We start from the raw sequence: 25254 nt of genomic DNA on the forward strand, positions 1-25254 counted from the left end.
GGTTTTGTTCCCAGTAGTAGGATTACTGGGTACTGACCCACTTGTATGCCTTTTTTTAAAAATATCACTTTATGTTTGCTATTTTTATTTAAATCATTGATAAGAGCAACTTAATAAGCCTTGGTTTCTTGTTGAAATTTTTTTTTATTGTGCCTTGTTTTGTGTCTTTTCTTTATGAGTAGGTTTATTTCAGGGTGATGGGAAAGAGAATTTTTTTTTCAGTGTGGCTTTATTTATGCCATCGGCCTTCTCAGCTTGGTGTGAGGAAGCTTTTTTTTAATTACAGTAATTTTTTAGAAAAAGATTGCATAGAGGTGTGTGTATGAGAGAGAGAGAGAGAGAGATTAGAGTTAAAATAAAAAACGCTATTGTCTGCTGAACTAATTTTCAGGTAGAAATTAAAATGGCTGACTTTAAAAAATTTTGTATACAAGTTAACGGAGTAAGAAAACCAGACTAAGGTGCATAACTTGGGCTTTTCACGTTGACTTTATTTAAATAATTGTATCTTAGAGATACATGATTCAGCTAACATTGGGTAAGAAGTGAGCAGTCCAATATTCAGGCTTCTCTATCACCTAGCTTTGAGTCATTTTTAATGTTTAAATTAAATAATTTTATTAAATTATTGGCATTATTTCTAAACTAAAATCCTATTTCTCAGATCTGATGTATTAAACCATAAATATACTTTTTATATTGCTAAATGTTGAGTATTTGGCTAGTTATGAAAACCATGATTTGAATTAAACTCACTTTGCTTATCAGGGCTTTTTCATATTTATTTTCTTTACTTTACAGAAGTACAGGTATCAGGATGAAGACACACCTCCTCAAGAGCACATTTCCCCACAAATCACGAATGAAGTGGTGGGTCCCGAGCTGGTTCACGTCTCAGAGAAGAACTTATCAGAGATTGAGAATGTCCATGGATTTGTTTCTCATTCTCATATTTCACCAATAAAGGTAGGATAGTATCTATTTCTTATCGTTATGAATTACATACTACTTTTGTCAGACATACAGCTCATGCTCGGAGGGAAGTTTTCTTTCACGTAGGTTCTCCCCACCCCCCATTGTAGTATCATAGTTATGGAGAACTTCAGGGTGCTCATTACTACTCAGGAAAACTGAAAACATTTTTAAATATATATTTTATAAATGAATGGTATTCAATGATGCTATCTTTAAGTCTAAAAATTCCCATGAAGGAAATAACTATTAAATTTCAAATACAACACACTGAAATATTTTCAAACATTTGCTTTTAAATATTAGTTGGTATAGAAAAAGTGTGTTTCCAGCACTTTGGAAGGCTGAGACGGGTGAATCACTTGAGGTCAAGAGTTTGAGACAAGCCTGGCCAATATGGTGAAATCTCGTCTCTACTAAAAATACAAAAAAACCAGGCGTGATGACGCATGCCTGTAGTCCCAGCTACTCGGGAGGCTGAGGCAGGAGAATCGCTTGAGCCTGGGAGGCGGAGCTTGCAGTGAGCCTAGATTACGCCACTGCACTCCAGCCTGGGCGACAGAGCAAGACTCCATTTCAAAAAAGAAAAAGAGCGTTAACATTATCTTTAAATTCCAAATATGTGACCTTTCCTGATCCTGTCATCTCTCCCCTCAGAAGTAACTACAATCCTGAGTTTATTTACCCTTCTTATTAAAGTTCTACTATATGTTTAGATGGCTAATCAATTGTTTTGCATATTTTGGACTTTATGTAAATGGACTCATACTGTATCTTACCTTTAACTTGCACTTTTTACTCAGTATCACATTCCTCAGGTTGATTAACTTCACTGCTTCAGAGTTTTCTATTTTATGAATATACTACAATTTATTTTACTTTTGATGGACATGGATTTATCTTCGAGTTATTACTAGTATAAAAAGTGCTTCTAAAAACACAGGTTATATATACATCTTTGTGAATAATGCCAGAGTGTTTCTCAGTAGCTGTGTCATTTCCATTTTCAGCAGCAACATCTAATGTTTTTAGTTGATCCATGTTCTCATCAATTGGTATTCTTATTTTTGGCATTGTTTTGGTTTTGAAATGGTATCTGATTGTGATTTTAATGGGAATTTTATTAGGGAGGTATGATATATTTATTGATCCTTTAGGTTTCCTTATGTGTTATGGGCCCATTTAAGATTTTTGCTCGTTTTTGTATTGGGTCGTTCTTTTTATAATTTGTATTGCTTTATATATTCTGAATACTAATCCTTTATTGGTTGTGTGTATTTAGCTTAAGGATCATTTCTTACTAGTAAAATTGACCTGGATTTTGTAATTCTCTTTGAGGAGTGATAACATACTACTGGTTAAAATTTTTAGTGATTATAGTACGATTCAAATTTTCTATCAGTTAATTTTGCTAGGCTATTTTTTTTTGAGTAATTTTTAACATTTCAGATGTATTTTCAAATTATTATTTATGATATCCTGCTAATACCTTTTAATATCTGTAGCATATGTAGGCATGGCCCCTTTTTTATTCATAATATCGTTTATTTCAGACTCTTTGTTTTCCTTCACCATTCTTGCCAAAAGTGTCCATTTCAAAGATGGTCTTTTCAAAGAACCATCTTAAAAAAAAATTATCTTGAGTCCTTGCCCTGTGTGCCCACCCTTATCCCTCTGTTCTTTTACACACATACACATACATATAGACGTGTTTATGTATGTACATGCATATGTGTATATGTAAATATAAATTACACGTAGGATAGCTGAATATCAATTAAAGATTGTGTTCAGTATAAGTAATCTCATCTTCCCTTGCGGAACTAAAAGAGAGTTAGAGAGAGTAAACAGCCAAAAAATCAGTTGGCTGTTTACCAGTTAGTGGCAGAAACAGTTCTTTTATCTTTTCTTCCTTTCTCTTTTTATCTTTTTTTTTTTCTTTTTCGGTTTCTTTGAGTTTATTCTGTTTTCTTGTTTTTCTAGTTTCTCAAGTCAGTTGCTTATTGCACTGATTACCAGCCTTCTTTTCTAGTAGTATTCATTTATAAATATTTCTTGAAACAGGATTTTTAAATGTATCCCACAAGTTTGAATATGTAATGTTTTCTTTTGTATTTTTTTTAACGTCCAGTGTGATTTGTTTTTTGTTAGCCTCATGAGTTACTTAGAAGTGTGTTTAATTCTTAAACATTAGGGACTATTCCTTTTGTATTGTCTTTTTTGTTTTTGTTTTTCTGAGACAGAATCTCGCTCTGTTGCCCAGGCTGGAGTGCATTGGCTATCGTAGCTTACTGCAGCCCCAAACTCCTGGGCTGAAGTGATCCTCCCAGCTCAGCCTCCCAAGTAGCTGGGTCTACAGGCACACGCCACCATGCTTGGCTATTCTTTTGTTCTGGTAGAGACAGGGTCTTGCTTTGTTGCCCAGGCTGGTTTTGAACTCCTGGCCTCAAGTGATCCTCTTCCCTTGACCTCCCAAAGTGCTGAGATTACAAGTGTGAGCCTCCGCACCTGGCTCATATCGTCTTTTGGATTGTATTTTCTCATCTCGTTTTCCCTTACTATTAGCTTGGAAGTTAAAAATTGTTTCTCTTCCATTAGTGGTTATTGTAGAAATTTTAATATATGTTTAACTTTAAAAAGTCTAAAGTAAATAAATGCCTTTCACTCTTATTCCAGACAGCATAAGAACCTTAGCATACTAAAGCCCGAGCTCCCGTCTTGTTGTGTGGGCTGTTCCTGTCAGCCCAGGCCTGGTTTTATCTTGATTGAATTAATCTAATTTATTATTTTTGTCCAAAAACACTCCCGGGATATGTATATTTTTTTAATTTCTGATGTTTTGAATTTCTCGTCATCCTCATTGTTACAAACCAACCAAAGCCAATTTGCATATGGCCAACTCTGGTCTTTTGGTAGGTCTTTTAGTAGTTATTTTGGTATGTTTGCAGATTATGACACAAGCGGACATTTAAACAGACAGTGAGCCAGCATGCATATTTTATGTAGCCTGTTCTTTAAATCTGATGAAACCCCAGCTTTCCGTTGTTGCCTTAAAAATGCTCAGTCTAAGCAGATAAAACAATATTCCAGACACAAGATTTTGTTTACCCAGAGTCTCCAGACGTCTTACGGATTAAACCTAAGGTGTTATCCCTAAGGGTTTAGGCCTCTCCAGAGTCTTCCCTTTCCTAAGCAAGGGTGAATTCTGTCTCTAAATTAATTCAACCAGTTCTCATAACTGGGATACTATGCATTTCACCAGCAAAATCCCATTTTGCTCTTTAATAAGCCACTACTTTCATCAGTGAAAACCTACTTCATTATGATAATTGGGAAGACTTTTGGTGTAAATCAAAGATTAATATGACAAAACCCCCCTTTTTTGGTTGTTGTTTTGTTTGGTTTTGTTTGTTTGTTTTGAGACAGAGTCTCGCTCTGTTGCCCAGGCTGGAGTGCAGTGGCCGGATCTCGGCTCACTGCAAGCTCTGCCTTCTGGGTTCATGCCATTCTTCTGCCTCAGCCTCCCGAGTAGCTGGGACCACAGGCACCCGCCACCACGCCCGGCTAATTTTTTGTTGTTTTTAGTAGAGACGGGGTTTCACCGTGTTAGCCAGGATGGTCTCGATCTCCTGACCTCGTGATCCATCTGCCTCGGCCTCCCAAAGTGCTGGGATTACAGGCGTGAGCCATCGCGCCCGGCTGACAAAACCCTTTTAGCAGCCATCTCCATATGTGATTCTTCTAATTAAATGCTAGGTGATCAATCTTGGTACGTGAATTGAAATACAGACTGGCCTTTGGGAGGTTTACAAGTTCTCCAGGTGTTTCTAATGTACAGGCACAGTTGCGAAGCATTGTCCCGCCACTATTACTGCTACTGTAGTTGACCCTTGAACAACATGAGTTGGAACTGCACTGCTCCACTTATATGTGGATCAAACAAATGCAGATTTCAAACAAATGCAATCAAACATAAGAATATTTGTGGATTGCAAAACCCAAGTATACAGAGGACTGACTTCATATAAGTGCATAGCTGACTTCAGGACTTCAGTATGCGAGGATTTGGGTATACTCGGGCAGTCCTAGAACTAGTCCCCCGTGAATGCAAAGCTTGAGGTATTTTCCTGCACTACTGTGCTATCTGTGTTGAGCTATTAATATTTACAAGTAAATTTCTGACATCATTTGTCGAATCCTCCTTCTAGAATGAGAGACTTAAATTTATAGTATTGAGAAAGAACACATTAATACTTTTAAGATTTTCACTGTGTTCTTAATCTGATTTATTCGTTCCTTAATCTCCTGACCATAAGTGATGTAAAGTCAATTTTTTGGTATCTGCTTTAAATTGCTCTTTTTCTTTACATGTACTTGCTTTTTGTTTATTATCACAATGATAAAGGATTATCTCCCTTACAGCAAATATTTTATAGAGGCTTACATAAAGGAGTATGTTATTAAAATTAAAATGTCCTTTATCATCAGTTGTAAGACTTACCTTTTCCACATTTACCATTTCTGAAATTGGTAAAAATCTTCCAGTTGTTGGCATTTTATCATTGCCTTACCTGAGTGGCAATCTTTGTGTAGTCATATGTAAACCTTTGTTGACATGACACATTTTGTTAAGATCAAGAAACTACCAGCAGGCTCTCATGAGTCTTAGGGTGCCATGGTCATAATTCAGCTGGTTCCATGAGAAGCAGCTGAAAACCTGGCCGTCTTTGTAGGCCATTCTCTTGCTCTGCCTTGTTCGTTTTGTTTTATGTTGTTGGGTATTAACAGAATCAATCTCTGAAACAATTATAAATAATCCTCTGGGGCTCTTAAGTGAAACCACTAGTCCCCTTTCCCTCACTTTGGTTTGCTGGCTATCTGATTCATATTTGCAAACTGAATAGATAAGGATTTCCAATCCCAGTAGAAAAAAATTGTGTGTATTCTCTATCATTTCTTTCTAAATCACGCTTTAATATGTTAATGTTTTTTCCTATTGTAAACTTGTTAAACACATTTTCTTGTATATTTCCTATGTAATATCATGATGTATCAAGTACTTGATACATACTATTACCTGATATATTTGCACCATAATTTGATGACCATATCAGCTCTCTGATATCTGTTACCTTCATTTTTATTAGATTTTTTTAGATTGGTAAAAATCTTCCATTGTAAGGAAAGCTACAATGAGTGATCTTTGGACATGAAAAGTATTTAGTTTATTTCCTTTGGATGGATTACCAGAAATCAAATTACTGGGTCAAAAGAATATGAATGTTTCTCAAGTTCTTGAAACTTTCTGACAGATTGTATTCTGATAGAATTGTAATTTAAGAATGATTAAGGCTGTTTGGGGAATTTCTACCTGCTTCCCCTCTTTCATTCATAGGTTACTGTGGCAGGTACCACGTGAAATAATTATTTGAGGGGTGTAATAGATTTGGAGTAGGTAGGCATAGGAGAGTAGGTAGGGCTTCTTTAACTTTTTGTTAGAAAACCAAAATTGAAGGAGAACAACCCTTATTTTGACATAAGAAGGCAAGCTTTAATGTTTTTTCATCTTAACTTTTAAAAAACCAGAATAAATGTTGTAAGAAGCTCAGCAGTTTATTTAAAATACAGTGTCAGGTATTAGACTAGTAGTCTGTTTTTAAAAATAAAAGCTAATATAGAGAGCTTTTCCTCTTACATAGTATTGTGGTTTAGAGTGAAGTGAACAGCTGTTATGCTGCATGTAGAAGGCAGGATATAAATTATTATTTTTATAATTTGAAAAAGTATCTTAGAATAACAGTGGTTTGCTGAATAGATTGTAAATTAGGCACAGCTTTAGTCTTCACAATTCTAATAAAAGCTAATGTTAAAAATAAAATTTAATAGATGCTTTAAAAATCAACTGCTAGCATATTAGTTGTGTCAAGCAAGTACATGCATTTAGCAAACAGTTATTAAACATCTAGGCTAGTAACTTTGTTAGACATCAGTGATTAGCATTCTTTAATGGAAAGATATGATGTAACATGAAAGAGGGAGAAATTAAATTCTTGGAGTTTTCTGAAAAAAGCAAGTTGACATTTGAACAAAGTGTTGAAGGATGTGTAAGATGCCAAGTCAGAGGAGGCAGTTACTGGGGTAAATAAATACAGTGGAAGGGTGATAATCACAAGAAACTGTAGAAATGCAGGAAGGTTTATGATATTATTGCTGATACTTAGGTTGCATGTTAGGAAATGAGGGCAAGATCTAAAAGACCTGTATGATGAATGTTATTATGAAGGGTTTGCCACCATGAAACATGCCGTGAATTAATCTATTAGATTATTGTGGTGGGATGGTGGCTCTCATTACTAGAATCATGAATAAAGTAAGATAGTGATTGGGTTACTTTATTCAGGACTTGAAGATAAAGTCCTGAATAAAGTAATTATGATTATATTTTATAATTTGATTATAAATAATTATATAATTATGATTATATTTTATAATTATATTTTATAATTATATTTTATAACATAAAGTAATTATGATTATGATTTTATAATTTAAGACTCTGAAAGGGATACTTTCTTGCCAGTGTTGGGAAGAATAACAAGAAAGAAATTGGAGATGTAATAGTTTTTTTAAAATCTTAATGTAGAAGAGAAGGACATAGTGGGTAGATTTTGGGGTTATATAAGAATAGTGTCAAGATTCTAAAACTAAAAATGAACTGAGAATTAGGAAAAATTGTTAGAACACTAAATCGAACAAATAATAACCTCGCCTTTTCCCAAAAAGTTTGAAATGTACCTGAAGCAACAAGGAGGACAGTAGGAGCATTATTGAGTGTATGGGAGGTTGCAGTGATCATTGAAGAAACAAAGAATATATATTTGGTTTTTGTCTTCAATGGCAAGGAAAATTATGTTCAAACTATCGTATATAAAGTAAACATTGCTAAGAGGGACTTGAAATCAAACCAAAAAAACAGGAAATAAGCAGATAAGTGTGCTAAATAAACACGTTTCCTAGTGTTTTATTTCATCCAGTAGTATTGAGAATACTGTGAAATGAAATCACTAACAAAAAAAAAAAAGTAAGAAATGGGAGTGGCAGAAAAATGGACACAAGCAAATACAGGCCTTTTGAACCAAATGCTAGAGGAATAGAAGTTTTCCTATTTCTAGTATATAATGAGCAGTTTTTGAAATCAACTTTATTTTTACATCTCTGGAACATATTAAAATATTATTGAATTTTATCTGTTTTACATGGACCTGGTATACTAAGGTGAGCATATAGTTTGCATACATTGACCACTAGATGGTGCTCATACAGAAGGGATTTTGTGTGTGCGACATTCAGGGTTTTTCTAGATAAATAACAAATCTATGTTCTTGTCAATCTTCTCAGTCTTGTGTTATCTCAATACAGTTCTATGTTTTGAAATTTAATAGCCCACATTAGAAAAGAGTAATAAAAATGCCTGTTATATTGCATTTACATTACATTAGCTTTGTAGTTACTTTGTATTTTTTCTTTTCTTTTTCTTTTCTTTTCTTTTTTTTTGTACTTTAGTGTTTCAGTATTGCTTGTCCCCTTGTCCTTTACCTTTTTACATTTTTCACTAAGATTATTTAGTAAACTGGGCATGGTGGTAACCCCAGCTACGTGGGTAGCTGAGGCAGGAGAATGGCTTGAGCCAAGGAGTTCAAGACCAGCCTGGGCAACGTAGTGAGACTCCATCTCAAAAACAAACATAAAAGATTATTTAGTACTTGCCTTTGTTTCTGTAACTAAAGACTGCTGGGTTTGTGACTTTAGAAACACACACAAATAACTGAGAGCCTATCCAGTATACATTTTTAACTGTTTTCACTTTCATTTAATATTAAAAAGTAAATATTCCTCATAGTCATAAATTTTTCATAATCCTGTTTTGAAATACATAGTAATCCACTGAACTAATCATATTTAGTTTACTAAATTAAGCTTTCTCCTATTGTTTAGGCTAGAATTCTACTATAGATTATATTATCCCTCTGAAAAAGAAAAAACATTACAGAAAAAAGAATATTAATTCTTTGTATGTCATATTAAAATGTTAATAGTGGTTCCTTTTGGTAGTTTAGATTGCATACCATCTTTTAATCCATTGTTTTAAATAGGTTTTCCTGGTTTTTCTTTAATGAACTTAAATTTGGTTTTAATGGAGTTTCATCTTTCATCTCTGCTGTGTAATGAGAGAGGATATTCTAAAGCAAAGAGTTGGTTGCCTTCCATCTCCCAGTCTAATCTTATGTGAAACCCCTCTTGTGATTTAGGTGTAAATTTTATGTGTGCATATACTGACTGCTGGCCAATGAATGAGGTGTTCCTAGATTTTTGTAGGTCATGTAACAGGACGTTTTCATAAAGAAGCCTTTCTCAAAACTTGAAGTTGTTTTCTTGATGTGAATGGATTTGGATAGGAAATTCACATTGAGAAGTATTTCTTCCCTGTACATTAGGGAAATATGGGGGGCAGTGATCTGTCAACTTTAGATTGTACCCCTAAGTTCTTTGGCTCTGTAGGCTAAATACATGTACACTAAGAGCCTACTATTGTCTGTCTGTTAGTACTGTTTACAGTTTGAGGTAGGAGATTTGCATTCAACAGTTGTATTCCTGATCTTCATCCATACTAATTCAGAATAACAGAACTCATGTCAGTTCTTGGGTTTTCTCCTCCCCTTTTCTTAAGGTTTTCATCAGACATGGATCAAGGCACATATTTTAGGGCCAGACAAATTACTGTAGCATTCGTATAAACCACACTAATCAGGTATTTAGTAGGTACCTGGTCCATAATAAAACTTGAATTTTTTTCCGGGAGGTTTCATTTTTTCCTTCACGAGAGTATTATTAGTTACCTATCTGCCCTTAGTGTTTTCTTATATTCTCCTACTCCGAATTAGATAGGATCACTCTGTCTGGGGCCGCAAGTTGTCAGCTACTGCCTGCACAGTCCTTGGGAAGAAGCAGCATACTTTCTGGTATAATCTGTCACAAAATATCTTACCCTCAAGAGTCCCACGTGGCTCTCAACCCTTACTGAGCACATGTTCGCGTCTCAGCAGAGGTGTCACAGAGACAGGGCTAGCGTATTTTCTTGCTGAGTCAGGATTTGCAGTGGCCCTCAAGGTTGTAGCATATTTTCTTGCTGAGTCAGGATTTGCAGTGGACCTCAAGGTTGTCGTTTGACAAAAGGCTGCATCTAGTTGGTGCTGGTAAGCACGTAGACAAGCAAGATTTTGTCAGTCCACATCTGAAAAAATTCTGTGGCTGAGGTTGGGACTTACGACATGCTCTTATTAACTTAAAAATTGAATTATTCAACCAATAGTAAATTATTAAGTAGCGTTTTTGTTCACATATTGTTTTAAAATGACCATTGTTGTAATATTTACTAATATAGCACAGTGTTAAGAGGGCTTGCTTGGGAGTTTGTGATTCTCAAACTTGAAGGTACTTAGGAGTCACTTGGGAAGCGTTTTAAACATAAAAATTCCCAGGTTCCCCCTGCCCCTAACATTTTGATGGGGAGAGGATACACCAATCTGCATATGTAACTAGCGCCCCAGGCAATTCTCTGGCGAACTATTATGTTAACGTAGATGTTAGATGTTCCTTTAGCAATCAAGTAATAGTATTTGGTGAACCAGAGTAGTATTTATGTAGAGTTGGATACAACACATTCCACTGATTATAAAACAAAAAATTTACCAGCGTTCTTTTTCATTTTTAGAAATTTATGACCTTGTAATCTGAATGTTTATAAAATACTAGAGAGATGATTCTGATAATTTCTTGAAAGTTCTTTTTTATCATAAAAGTTCCAGAAGCAAAATATTTGTTTTAGTAATTAATCTACCTTGAGACTCAGTTATTAATCATTAAAAGCCAATACATTACATAAAATGATAAAGGAAAATCCATTTGTAATGAAGCGCTGTCATTAGATATTTAGAGTTTACCGTAGGCAGCACCTTTGAACAACTTAGAGCCAGTGCCAGATGATGTGTAAGATCCTGCCTGGTGTAGAAATTTGGATATGAATGACAAAGATTCTTTTAGTGAAATCATTTAAACAGTCAGAACTATTTGCAGAGAGAATCCTCTTGTGTGTTTTAATTCAGTTTATATTTATAATTTATATAAGCAGTGAAGGTGCCATTGGGTTTTACTACAGACTGTGGTTGAAACTTGGTAATCCAGGGTTTTTCCACCCAGTGCTTTAAATCAGGCAGCCAGCCCCACAGGGTCTTGGTAGTCCAGTGTTTATAGCATCCTTCTTTACCTGCTAATCGACCTCACTTCCTGGATTTCAGTCCATCTAGTTATCAGCTAACAAAAGAACAGCTTTTGGTTCCTGCAGACGCTGGTGAAAAAATAATCATGAGAAAGAAATCCACCTTATGTCGTCTTTTTTGTCTGCAAAAATAAACTCAGCCATCATACAGCTAACAGGTACAGAGGGAAGATACGAGCTCTTTCATAGGAAGAAATCGCTGAGAAAATGAGCATCATTTCTCAAGGTTTTTATTTTCACTGATCTACAAGTGATGCTGCTGTAATTCTAGCTGCAGTTTTTACCGATCATTCACCACTCAGCAGCTGGTAGAGAAGTAAGCCTGCTTGGCAACCACCTGCAGGGCTGCAGAGATGAATTACATTTTCGGAAACAACACACTTCTATACTCTCGCGGCAGTCGAGGAGGCAATACTAGCTCTAGCCATGGCTCAGCAGGCCCAAAGCAGAAACACTGGGCAAAAAAGGGCTCGTCAGATGAACTGCAGGCTGAGCCAGAACCTTCACGCTGGCAGCAGATAGTTGCATTTTTCACTCGAAGACACAGCTTTATTGACTGCATCTCGGTAGCCACCAGCTCCACCCAGGTAACACACCACTTGTTGGAATTATTTTCAGTCTATTTCTGTTTACATTGGCTTTGTAAAAATGTCTTAATAGAGAGTTTTGGTTTAAAAAATAGTCTTATGGCTTGAAACCTTGGATGTGTAGAAATGTATGTTTTCTGTCCATCCATGCAGGTCTTTAGCACAAAAGGGGGAACAAGAAATATTTTTCCTTATGTTCTTATGTAATACCAAACAAAATAGCCTCAGATTCAATTGAATGACTTTTCTAAAAATATAAACCCATTGATACATAAATTAAAATACGAATTAATAATGCTCATCTCCTTTTTAGACTGTGCTAAATGCTATAGAGTATGATGTCTGACCAAAGAAAATGCTGGGTTGTTTAGTTTTTGTATGTTATTAGATAACCTTAGGGAGACTATTATAGTAAAGAAACAGAAGATACTTTGAAATATTTTCATTTTTCAGTGTTTTGAAAATAGATTCAATTTAATAATTGGCTAGTATTATATATACTTACATCTTAGCTATATTATGGCTTATTCAAGGAATTTAATGAATCCTTTTTTGTAAATATTATTTATCTAGCTTAATTTGAAATTAGTGAACTTGTGCAATTACACAGTCATGGAATATTTTTTCACATATTAAAATCACAATTTAAAGAGTTGAGCAAATACTAAAAGTCTCAAAATTTTTAAAAAATCACGTAACACCACTTTTTGAGGAAATGAGCTATTGTCTATAGGAGGAAAAATAAAGAAAAATTAATAATTGTTTGAATGAAATACCTATTGTTTGGTACAGGGGTGGTTTGGGGAAATATTCATATTTCTAAATATTTTTAAGCAGTCAGTTCAACTTTAGTAAAAATAAAAGGATGATAAATTGTCTAATTTAAAAATAAGTTGGGAATGCATTTGTCCTCTGACATCAGTGATATTTAAATTAAGAAAATACATACATACACATTCCTTAGGACCTTTTAAAATAAATTCCCTTAAAGCTATCTTTTAAAGAAAATAATAGAAGCAGCACAATAAATATAAACTATAACTGTCAACAGTTCTATATTTCTTTGTATATTTTTTATAAATTTCTTTACTGTTTTTGGTTACTAGAATAATTGTCTTTTAAAAGTGTGGATTTAAAATAACATCAGCTTTCTTAAGTAAGAAATTTTGCTTATTTTTCTTAAATATTTGGGAGAAATAGAATTACCTAGGAAGGGGGAGTCATTACGTAGGCATTGAGGTTAAGTTACAATCAAAACTTATTGAATGGGCAACCATTGATTAACTCTTAAATTGAATACTGCCCCATGAATTTTACTAACCTTATTTTGACTACAATTATATATATCACAAAAGGATGCAAAGACTAAAGGTTGACAGTGTTACTCATTGTAGATAATACTACGTGGTATTTTCCATTGTCAACAAAAAAGATATCTTTAAAACTTTTTTTATATATATGGTTTATGTAAATACACACCCTTCTATATATGTATACACAGATAGCACTAGCATTGATATATCTGTCACTCAGTTTATTAAAAGCATGCAAATGAAAAGACAGGAAAAGTAGTTCATGTATAAGCTGTTGAAACCACAGAATTACATTATAGTTACTTGGTTGGAGCAAAACGTTGCTATCATTGCGCTAAAATAGTCATGACCTCTATTTGCTGATCAATTCTACAAAGCCATTTTAAATGTTATCCCCTTACCCACTTTGGTTCAGAGTATTCCTGCATGCTAATATGTGAGTTATTAATAGTTTTTATTTCTTTCAGACCTCTTTCCTGATTCTCATCCTGTCTTTTTCATTACCTTTCTATTTTATTTCTAGAAATACAGGTATTAGGGTAGAGGTTTTAGCTTCTGTTTTTCTTGCACTGGAGTACCCACATTTTGTTTTTCATTTTATACATTTTTATAACTGATACGTTGGATAGTTTATATATCTAATTTTTTTTATAACTTACTGGAGTTCATTTTACAAGTTATAATAGGACTGAAAAATAAGTTTAGGTGTAATTGGATCTTAGCTGACGCTAGAATATTTTTTTAAATTTCACTTACTGACTCCTGGCTGGCACTTTCTTTTGCAGCACCAAGGGATTTATTGTTAGAAACAACGTAGATTGAAATTTCATACTTTGAGCATATAATATATACCTTTGAATATAATAGGGTGATTTGTACTGTGATTGGTAAATAACAGAGGTCTCTTATTTCACTGGTGTCAAAAATACTCTTTAAGATTTGATAGAAAGATTACCTTTGAATCTAATTCCTTATGACTAAGCCACATGATACTTTTTGCAGATTGGAGAGTTGTTATAAGTCAAGTTCTATTAGTATGAAAACTATCTGGTTTAGTATCCCCCCAAATATAGTATAAAAATTATCTGGTTTAATATCCCCCTGAATATACCACAGTACATAAAAGAACCTGTACTTTATAGATTCATTTAAATTGCTTGTCTGCTGGAGGTATTCATGTTCATAACTAAGATTGTGTGCCATGTTCTACTATGGTACCTGGAACTCAGTAGGAAGTCATTAATGTTTTTTGAATGATAAGGAAGTTGAGTGGTTATAAACTTTTGCAAGACACCTAGCTCCTCAGTTAGGGTTTGGCATGTAGTTGGTGTTAATAAATGCTTATAGAATTAATTAATTTTTATTCCATTCACCTCAAATGTTATCTCCTGGCCTTCCAAAACATGACAACCTAATCTGATACCTCTTGAGTACCTGTATTGGTTGGATCTTCTCTCTTCCCTCACAAGTGTCTTTGGTTTTTCCCAGCAGCCCATCTCCTTTTCCACTGCCTTTTCCACAGCCTTTACTTCCCCTCCATTCTTCATATTATCCTCCAGTCACACTTCCCGGATGCCCCTGATTTCCTCACCCCTCTCAGTCCCCAGTCAGTAGTGATAACCAAATAGCTTACAGACTGCCTCTAAGTTTTATCATTTGATTGTATCTCATTTTACATTGTGAGTTTTTTGAGGGGTTATTTTGTTTTTTAATGTTAAATTAAAATGAGTTTCTTATGAATTACATTGGTGAAAACTTTTTCTGTTTGAGGCTTCATAGTGTTTTTGTCCTTAATTTCAAACCATTTAATATAGAAAAAGTTCTCTGTGTGTTGCCAAGCCCTCCTTGGTTCCTCACCCTCAGCATCCCTCCTATTCTTGTGTTTAGGATCACTTAATAATCTGCCCCGTCCTACTTAGCATACGCAGTCCTGTTCCAATCTGGGACCAGTTTTTATATTCAGCAGGGTTTTATTTTTTTTTTTTTTTGAGACGGAGTCTCGCTCTGTCACCCAGGCTGGAGTGCAGTGGCCGGATCTCTGCTCACTGCAAGCTCCGCCTCCCGGGTTTACGCCATTCTCCTGGCTCAGCCTCCTGAGTAGCTGGGACTACAGGCGCTCGCCACCTCGCCCGGCTAGTTTTTTTTTTGTACTTTTTAGTAGAGACGGGGTTTCACCGTGTTAGCCAGGATGGTCTCGATCTCCTGACCTTGTGATCCGCCCGTCTCGGCCTCCCAAAGTGCTAGGATTACAGGCTTGAGCCACCGCACCCGGCCTTCAGCAGGGTTTTAAAGAACGCCAGCGCAGTGCTTCTAGACTTTACTTGATTAGCACCTAGGTGAAAAGTTTTATTTACTTAGTGATATCAACATTTATTAATGACAGTAGTAATCTTATGAACTTTAAATAGCTGTGAAGTGTTTGGTCATTTTGAATGTGTGTATAGCAACTATTCATACATTTTGGACTACTTGAAAATCTCAATATATAAGATCATTATACATATTCAGAAAGCTCCCCCACCCCTCAAAAAAAGCAATTAACATGTCAAATTAAGCTAAGAGCAGCAGAGCTCTATTCCTAGAAACATGGAACAGACATAACTTGTCAGAATTGAAACAGAATAGTAAAATTTTCTTAAAGAGTAAATATTAGCTGAGTTGAATAATCTGCTTAGAGGAAAAACCCTGTCCTAAGTTAAAAATACAGGAAAACATTGTTCAAGTACCTGTGTGGAAAAATATTTAGGCTAATTTGTATACTTAAAAAATATTGTTTGTCCTAAACAGGTGCCTTCTAAGTTAAAGAGGATTTAATTTTTAGAGCTATGCATTGGATATATTGTCCAGGAGATAATAACAACAGTATCAGTGTCATTGAGTCACTTCTACCAAATCATTTAATGTATATATTAATAAAGTACTTAGAACAGCATCTGGCACATAGTAAGTGCTACATTAGAGTTAGGTGCACCTGTTATTTTTGTATCATTTAACTCTAATAGTATATGAACAAATTCAGACATAGATTATTAGGAATTATAGCACCTCGGATAGTGCAGTACATTCAAACATTCAGTAACTATTGTTGACTGATGAAGTTAACTTGTAAGTACAAGCCGTCCACTTTTTTTAAGAACCAGAGGTCTCAACACCTTTAGTTACAGGGTTTAAGGGAGGTGCCCCAAAGAGCCTTTCAAATTCTTGATGAGACTACCAGGTTTTTGACCTTTCCTCCCCTCCTAGCACTCCCTTCTACAAATTGGTAAAAACCAGTCACATGTAGATGACTAAATTTAAGTGATTATCCACTTCTTACCAAGCTCCCCTAAACATCCCCGAAACATATCATTAGGACTATTTTTAGATCCTACATCCCTTTTAGCCACAGTCACTACAAAAAGTCCAAACCATCCAGATTGCAGCTCTGCCTTCTCTATACCAACTCGCAGACTGCACATGAAACTTCTAATACCTAATTCCTGCTCTTATTCTCAAATAAATAATCTTGCTCTGTGTTCCAGCCTGTTAAAATAAATGAACTGTCTGTGTGCTTGAAACTCACCCATTCACTTCGGTACTAGATCTTAGTCCCTTTGGTTGTTTAAGAACTTCCAAAATCCCCTTCTCTCTTCACGGCATCATCTATCTTGCCTCTATACTGCCCCTAGACTTGCCTCTGTAAGTCCCATCAGGATATACCCCTGCTATAATATCTTTCATTAAAACAGCCAGCCAAAAAACCCTCTTTGTATGAGTGTAGATTATCAAATCCAATGGCCAGTTCTCAGTGTTCGTTTTACTTGACCCTACAACACTGTTAACACAATTGATTACTCCCTCTTCTAAATTCTTTTTTTCTCCTTTGACTTGTGGATAGTACTGCTCTTTTAATATTCTACCGGCCTCATTTTCTTTTATAGTATCCTCCTTTTTCCTGCTGCTAACCGTTCAAATGTCTCAGGGCTCTGTCTTTGAACTCTCTTTTTATACTCACATTTCAGGTGATCTTATCTAGTCCTATGCCCTTAAATACCATCAATATTTCTATCTTTATTCCGGAGTTAATCCCTATACATTAGACTTTTATGTCTAACTTTCTACTCAGTATTTCCACTTCGGTTAAGCATCTGAAAAGTAACATATTAAAAAGGGAATTTCTAGTTTTATTGGTCTCAATCTTCTTTATTCAGTATGCCATTCACTAAGATGCTGAAGACAAAAACCCTTAACATTATCTTGTATTCCTTTTTTCTTTGCTCCATATCCAGTCTAATACCAAATCCTGTTGGCTTAATATTCAAGATATATTTATGATCTGGCCACTTTTCAACACTTCTGCAACTACTGAGTCAATAATTTGTTGCCTGAACTGCAGCAGTAGACGTCTAATTTCTCTCTTGTTGACATTCTTTGCTTCCCCTAAGGTAGCACCCCTTCACTGCAGACATTACTCTGTCTTCTTACCTGATTCTTCATTGTCATACATTTTTTATCTGTCTTTTTACTCGGCTGACTGTTAGCTCCCTGTGGGTGGGGTTTTTCTGTTTTGTTTGTTGTTGTGTCCTCAGTTTCTGTGACAGTGGCTGGCACGTTGTAGATAACCAGAAAATACTTGATGAATGAGTGGAGACAGGGACATACGAACTTGTGCTAAGGAGGGCCGAAGCAGATGGTTTGTCTTTTCCCTTAGACTTTCTGTGCAGCATGCATCACACTTTCTTTAGCATTGTAATAGTTCTCTAGCTGATGATTCTTACTTGCCCTCTGAGAAGAAATACACACAAGGAAATGAGGTAGGGAGAGAAGAGAAGAGAAACCATTCAATTTCCTCAAAACTGGGATAACTGTATAACTCAGACCAAACTAGGATACCTTAATGAAAAGAGGGAACCATTAATAATTAAAGTGAGACAACAGGCATAAATACAGACTTCCCAAGTAAATAGAGGAATATGGGATCACTCTGTTACAAACATTTATTTTCTGACTGTTCCCACCAGGCAACAGATCTGAAATGCACACCAAGACATCTCCATCTTGGACCATCCTAGATTAATTGACCTAACCGTTTTATCGATACATATTACATTCATTTTGTCTCATGTGTAATGGTAATAAAATGTTTTTGATAAATTTTTTTTTTCTTCATCTCCAAGGAATGGAATTGTTCATATTCATTAGTGTAGTGCCTTTGTACTAAAAAGTAGACTACATATAGGGTAGGGTAGGTAGACAGTCTTCTTAAACTGCTTTGAAACTGCTGACTCTGATTGATAGGTTATTTTCCAGGGAAATTGGTGGAAATCGTCTCCTTTGGTATTGACTAACCAAACATTCACAGTTAGGATAGAAATGCTGTTGTACTGATTATGAGATGCTGACTCTTGGCAGGCACATTTGTTTCTTAATTTTCTACTCACAAGGCTGCTAACTTTGTGAAATTAATACGATAACTCAGACTTGGAAATCAGTTGTTCCCCCTTTCACACAAAAAATGTTGTAGGATCTGTTTTATGTTTCTATTTTTCTGGAAACTTTTACAGTGCACCTGCATGTACTGACTCAAAAATTGGTTCTTAAACTGTTTAAACACATTTTTATCATTTGTACAATAAATAAAAATAAATAAATATAAAAAATAAAAATAAAATTTTTATCATTTGTACGATAGAAAAGCATAGAGATGAAGATTAAACAAAAAGTCGTTGATTACAATGGTTATATAAACTTTTTTGAATGACAAAATTGACCATACGATCCAGCAGTTGTACTCCTTGGTAGTTACCCAAATGAATTGAAAACTTACATCCACGCAGAAACCTGTACAGAGATGTTTATAACAGCTATATTCATAATTGCCAAAACCTAGAAGCAACCAAAATGTTCCTCAGTATGTGAATGGATAAAGTGTGGTACATTCAGACAATGGAATATGATTCAGCACTAAAAGAATTGAGCTATTAAGCCATGAAAAGACATGGAGGAACCTTAAATGAATATTACCAGGTGAAAAAAGCCAACCTGAAAAGGATACACACCCTTTGTTTCCAACTGGATGACATTCTGGAAAAGGCAAAACTATGGAAACAATAAAAAGATCGTGGTTGCTAGGGGTTAGGGGAGAGGGATAAATTACAGAGCACAGAGGATTTTTAGGACAGTAAAGCTATTCTGTATGATACTATAATGGTGGAAACATCATTAAACACGTGTCAAAACCCGTAGAATATCCAGCCCCCACAGTCAACGCTAATGTAAATTATGGATGTGATGTGTCAGTGTGGGCTTATTGATTGTGACAAATATACCATTCCAATGCAGGGATGTTGATAATGGGTAGTTTGTGTGTGTGAGCAGGGAGCTAAAACTGCTCTAAAAATATATAAAGTCTATTAAAAACTATAAAATTGGTATCTTAACGTAGATTAGATTGGCTTAGCTTGAAGACGTTTGAAATTTATGATATAAGGTCTTTGTAGTTAGGAAGTGTGTTGTATTCATCTTTGTAGCTTCTGTATAGTGTCTTGATTGTTTAGATGGCCTTTCTGTCAACGATAGATAGGCAAAAAGAAAGAAGTTTCACAGGCTATAATTTATATATTCTTAATATATTCAGACACGTTTTAAAGTTAACCTTTAAACTAATGTGTTAATAACAGTGCTGAAAAGTGACTGAACATGCTCATGGGATCAGGGCGAGTCAGCCTGAGCAATATTTTTCTCCTTTATTTTCAAGCAGTGTTTGTTTGCATGAGAATTGTACTTCATACCTCTTACCACAGCTCTAATTCAGTAGTCATTTGGATGATGATTTTGTTTAATGTCAGCCACTAAACCATAAGTTTCACAAGAGCTGGTGCTACAAGGTGTGTGGTTTTTTTCCCTTGGTGTCCCCAGAGCCTAGCATGGCGAATACACTTGATAAATATTTGTTGAATGAATAAACAGATGTTATACAGGTGTTAATTTTTATTTAATCTGCTGTTGGCTAAGTGGAAGTTTGGAACTTCTAAATAATATTGGATCACTGTAAATTTCCCAAGCCATTTTTATGTAACACTGTGGCTTAAAAACTAGCAAGTCTATGTTACTGGATTTTGTAAAGTTGTGAATTTCAGAAGTAATTCATATCCTTCTGTGAAAAAATTGTGAAGCATTTATACTGTTACATATCTGAAGAACTTAAATTTTTATCATGAAAATTTTACTTAGTATCAATTGCTTTAAAGACATTTTCTTAAATTATTCCTTGTACTTCCTGGCACTATTATTTAGATAACGTTTTCAGCTCTCCATTTTTATAGCAAAGTTTAGAATTTTGATAAAGGTAAAAATAGTTGTTCAGACAGTGTAGAGAACAGTAGCCTACAATTACCACCTTTTAACGAAAATTTTAAACCTACTGATGTAATTTTACAGGCATATGCAAATACGAACCAAGTGGCAGTGACCCCTGGGAGCAGTGGAATTCTTGTAGAAGCCTAAACACAGCGTAAGCCCCTCCAGGCATTTATTTAAAGATTTTTCCCTCCGCACTTGGTAACAGGAGCACTTCCTGTTCATTCTTTTTCCTTTAAGCCCCAATTTGGTTGCATTTCTGAACAGTATTTTCAGTATCTGTGAAATCAAACCTCTGACTTATGGACTCAAGCAGCTTTGAAAAGTGAAGAAGTTACAGCTGTGACAGAATGGAACCAAAATGATTGCTTTACAATTTTTGTTGTTTTGTTCTGAGAAGAAGAATTGGAGATTATAACCTTTTTAAATTAAAACAGATCCCACCCTCATTTATCCATATATAAATCTGACTAATCTTGGTAGGATGATCTGATGTGTCAAAGGGTTATACATTTGGAAAGAAATCAGTTGAGAAGTATTTTGTAAGATAGAGGGAAAACAAACAAGACGTGTATCCATCTTAAGAATTAATTGTTTTAGCCAAACTAAGTACCACAGCAGGATTTTGAAGGGAGAACGAAGAAAAGAGAGAACAAAAATCATATCATTTTAATCACTTTTTTTCCAAACTGGAAGGCTATATTCAGTATAGAGGCAAAATCAAAATTTGTTCAGTTGTAAGAGCACAGCTTTATTATATAGACTTTTTAATTGAAAATATTTTAAAGAACTGTAGGTGAAACTTGAAATTTCCATATGTATATCTTGTTTGCTTGTTTTTTAAATTGTCGCTTTCATGGTTTTGGAAGAGAGGGAGTTGGCTTATTTTTATTATAGAATAATTGCTAGTTTTTAAGCCATAGTGTTAAAAAATTACAACAGAATTAAGCCAATTACAGTTTAAAGGTTAACATAGGTGTCTTAAAGCCATTTTCTGTTTTCTTCATTGACTTAGCCTTTTCTTTCCCCTTTTTAAAAAACAGCTAAAGCAGGAATCAGCAAGCTACAATCTGCAGGCCAAATGTAGCCTGCCACCTGTTTTTGTAAATAAAGTTTGTTTTGTTTTGTTTTGTTTTGTTTTTGAGACAGAGTCTCACTGTGTCGCCAAGGCTGGAGTGCAGTGGCATGATCTCAGCCCATTGCAACCTCCACCTCCTGGGTTCAAGTGATTCTTATGCCCCAGCCTCCCAAGTAGCTGGGATTACAGATGTGCACCACCATACCTGACTAATTGGGTTTCGCCATGTTGGCCAGGCTGGTTTTAAACTACTGCCCTCATGTGATCCACCTGCCTCGGCCTCCAGAGTGCTGGCTGGGATTATTACAGGTGTGAACCACCATGCCCTGCCTTGCAAATAAAGTTTTCTTGGAACACAGCCATGCCTGTTTGTGCATTGTGTATGGCTACTTTTGAACTACAGTAGCGGTGTTGGATAGTTGCAACAATTACTGCATGGTCCATAAAGCTTCTTTTTTTGTTGTTGTGTACGAAAATGTTTGCTAACCCCTGATCTAAGGATTGATGGAGTATTTCTTTCTTTTTACAGGTAATGTATATTGTCTTTGCAATAAAATATAGTGGTAACAGTAAAGACAAAATAAAACTCTTTTTGAACTATTTTAAAGAGATAAGTAAAGTGTACTAGGTAAGTGTACTGTCTTTAGAGGATGGTGACCTGGATTTACATTTATATTCTGCCATATCGCCTGTGCCACCTTGGGCAAATTACCTCAATACTGAGTCTTGTTTCCTCATCTGTAGAAAATTTAATGAGAATTAAATGAGACAATATGTGCAAGCACTTATTATAGTACATTACATCAGTAAGGTCATCATCATCTTTATCACTACCCTTTTATCCACCACCACCACCACCACCATTTTCATTTCAACAAAATATTCTGACCTTTAAATGAGGAATCTAGAGATACAGAGAAGAAACCATGTTTTTAGCTAGAGGGTTGGTAACTTTAATAGGGTGCAGCCAGGAAAACAGAAACCACAGCAACTATTTTAACAGGAAAAATACAATACATGGGATTGGTTAGATAAATATTGGAGAACTGAAAAGGCAAAATGGGAATGCCAAGGTAAAATCGAGAGTACCTTACAGAAGTGGCTACCTGTAGGGGAACAAAGGACACCAGCTGAGATTAGTGGAACCTCAGAGGAAGGGCACCATGGATTTTAAATATGTGCCCTCAGTGAGAAGTTGTACTTCCTAATGCAGTTTGAGTAGAAAAGAGATGAAAATATTTTGAGCAAATATGCTTGACTAAGACATGTTTATTTTCAAATGGGACGTTATTAGGCAATTAGTTACTGCTAGAGAACAACATGAAACTGGCAATTTTTTACATTTTGAAACTTCTGTTCTAAGGTTATCAAACTGCAAAACATCTTGAACACCTTCTGATTGGTGGTGGCTGCCCAGAAACACAGAAAGAACCTTTTAGCAATGTCTGCTATGTATATCGCATGAAAGTGGGTAGGGGAAGGAAGACTGTACCTCTCCAATCTATTGCCCAAGTCATTTTAGAGTGCTGATTAAATTGATCTCTTTTGACAGTCACATGGTTTTATTCATTCAACAGATATATATTAAACACTTCCTATGTGTACTTTTCTAGACACTGAGCATATAGGAGTGAACAGAACAGAAATCTGCTCTTATATTAAAGTAGAAGGAGACATAATAAATATAATTATCCAAAACACAGTCACATGTCACTTAATGGGAATACAGTGTCTATTTATTTTTGTATATGATAAATATACAGAAGATGAAAAGTATAGTATAATAAATATGCAAACCAGTAAAATAGTTGTTAATTATCATTCTGAAGTTTTATGTACCATACATAATTATATGTATTACACTTCTGTACGACTGGCAGTGAAGTATATTTGTTTACACCAGCATCAGCGCAAGTGTAATACATTATACTGCAACATTACAGTGGCTATGACATCACTAGGCAGTAGAAATTTTTCACCTCCATTATAATTTTGTACATAGGGACCATCATTGACCAAAATGTTGATATGTGACGTGTGAGTGTATATGGTATTCTGGAGGAAAAATAAAGGAAAGAAACAATAGAAAATGTGTGTATTTGTGTGGCGGAAATAAAAGAAGACAACTCGAGAGAGTGGTAACGGACGTGAATCATTAGGGACTTGCAGAGGATGAATAATACAAGGCAAATCTGATTACTGGGAAGCATTAAGGGCCCATTTTAGATTATTAGTCATGAAGTCTGTGGTTGTGCTTATTTCTCTAGCCACATTCTGATAAAAATCAGGTAAACATTGCAAATGGTAATTTCATCCCCATTTGTCAATTATGTAACCATATCTTTAAGTTTTAGGTCTCTGTTTACTTTAAATTTTTAGTGTTTGGCTCATCCTTTACTAGGACAGGATTGTCATCTAAATGCTGATAGAATACTGTCTTTTCATAATGAAGGGATCAGAAACCTTAACTGAATATTGTGAATCTCGCAAGTAGAGATAGATTCATGGACTAGATGATCTGTCTGTACTACCCAATCTATTGCCCAAGTCATTTTAGAGTGCCGATTAAATTGATCTCTGTCTGTACTAACATACTTGTACTCGTGTTTCTGTAACAGAATTAATTGCTAGAGGTGTTTTCCTATTTACCTGTTTTGTTTTAAATTTAATGATTTACATTTTAATATCCTTAGTTATTTAAAAATGCATTTAGTTTTATAAGTGTTTGCTTCTGAGATACTTATGACATCGAAGTCATATGAAGCTGGTTCAAATGACATATTGTTGGGTTTTGACTGTACCGGCTTATGTGGAAGATACCTGTTTGCAGTGACAGGGCAAAAGGGCATTTGAATTTTAAAAAAAAAAAAAAACAAAAACAGATTTAAACCGTAAAAATCACCTTTTTCTGAAGGTACTGGACCCCCGTTGAGTATAGTGATTCCTAAGCAGAGTTTTTATAAATCTACTGTGCTGTATTTTATCCTTCTATAAACATTCAAAAGGCTTGCAGTTTTTTTTTTTTTTTAGTTTCTCTCTTACTTTTAAATAACTTCTTTGACATTTAATCAGAGAAACATGCCACATTACAGCATAATACATCTTTAAACAAAGAACCAAAGAACTTAGATTAAGAATATTAATTATGCCATACAAAACCAAAATAAGATCCTTACTAACCCACAGTGACACGACAGTTGGTACTTTTCCTTGCCATCTAAGGTATTGGTACCAAAAGATTTGCTAATTCATATATCTCATTTTCTCTAAAAATATGGAAGTATGTATACAAAAATTAACTCAAGATAGAGTGAAGACTTAAATGTAAAACCCAAAACTATAAGACAACCTAAGAAGACAACCCAGGCAGTACCATTCTGGATATAGGAACAGGCAAAGATTTCATCATGAAGACACTAAAAGCAATTGCAACAAAAGCAAAAATTGACAAATGGGATTTAATTAAAGAGCTTCTGCACAGCAAAGGAAGCTATCAACAGAGTGAACAGATAACCTACAGAATGGAAGAAAATTTTTGCAAACTATGCATCTGAAAAAGGTCTATAAGGAACTTAAAGAAATTTACAAGCGAAAAACAATCCCATTAAAAGTGAGTAAAGGACATAAACA

At 35.0% G+C, this 25254-nt stretch overlaps 1 protein-coding gene across 39 annotated transcripts in view; it reads left to right on the top strand.

The window, feature by feature from the left end:
• The window catches only part of DLG1 (discs large MAGUK scaffold protein 1), a 279291-nt gene that overhangs the window by 107420 nt on the left and 146617 nt on the right, over positions 1-25254 (top strand). For 33 of the 39 annotated variants that reach the window (XM_031663922.1, XM_031663915.1, XM_031663919.1 and 30 more), the window contains one exon: positions 802-966. In XM_031663922.1, the coding sequence (XP_031519782.1) occupies positions 802-966 (165 nt within the window). Of the gene's footprint in view, positions 1-801; positions 967-8662; positions 11896-25254 lie in introns of those variants that run through there. The other 6 variants (XM_003895315.4, XM_003895316.4, XM_009201999.3 and 3 more) reach the window with 4 other exon arrangements.

This window comes from Papio anubis, chromosome 2 (genome assembly GCF_008728515.1).
Source record: "Papio anubis isolate 15944 chromosome 2, Panubis1.0, whole genome shotgun sequence".
NCBI classification, from domain to species: Eukaryota; Metazoa; Chordata; class Mammalia; order Primates; family Cercopithecidae; genus Papio; species Papio anubis.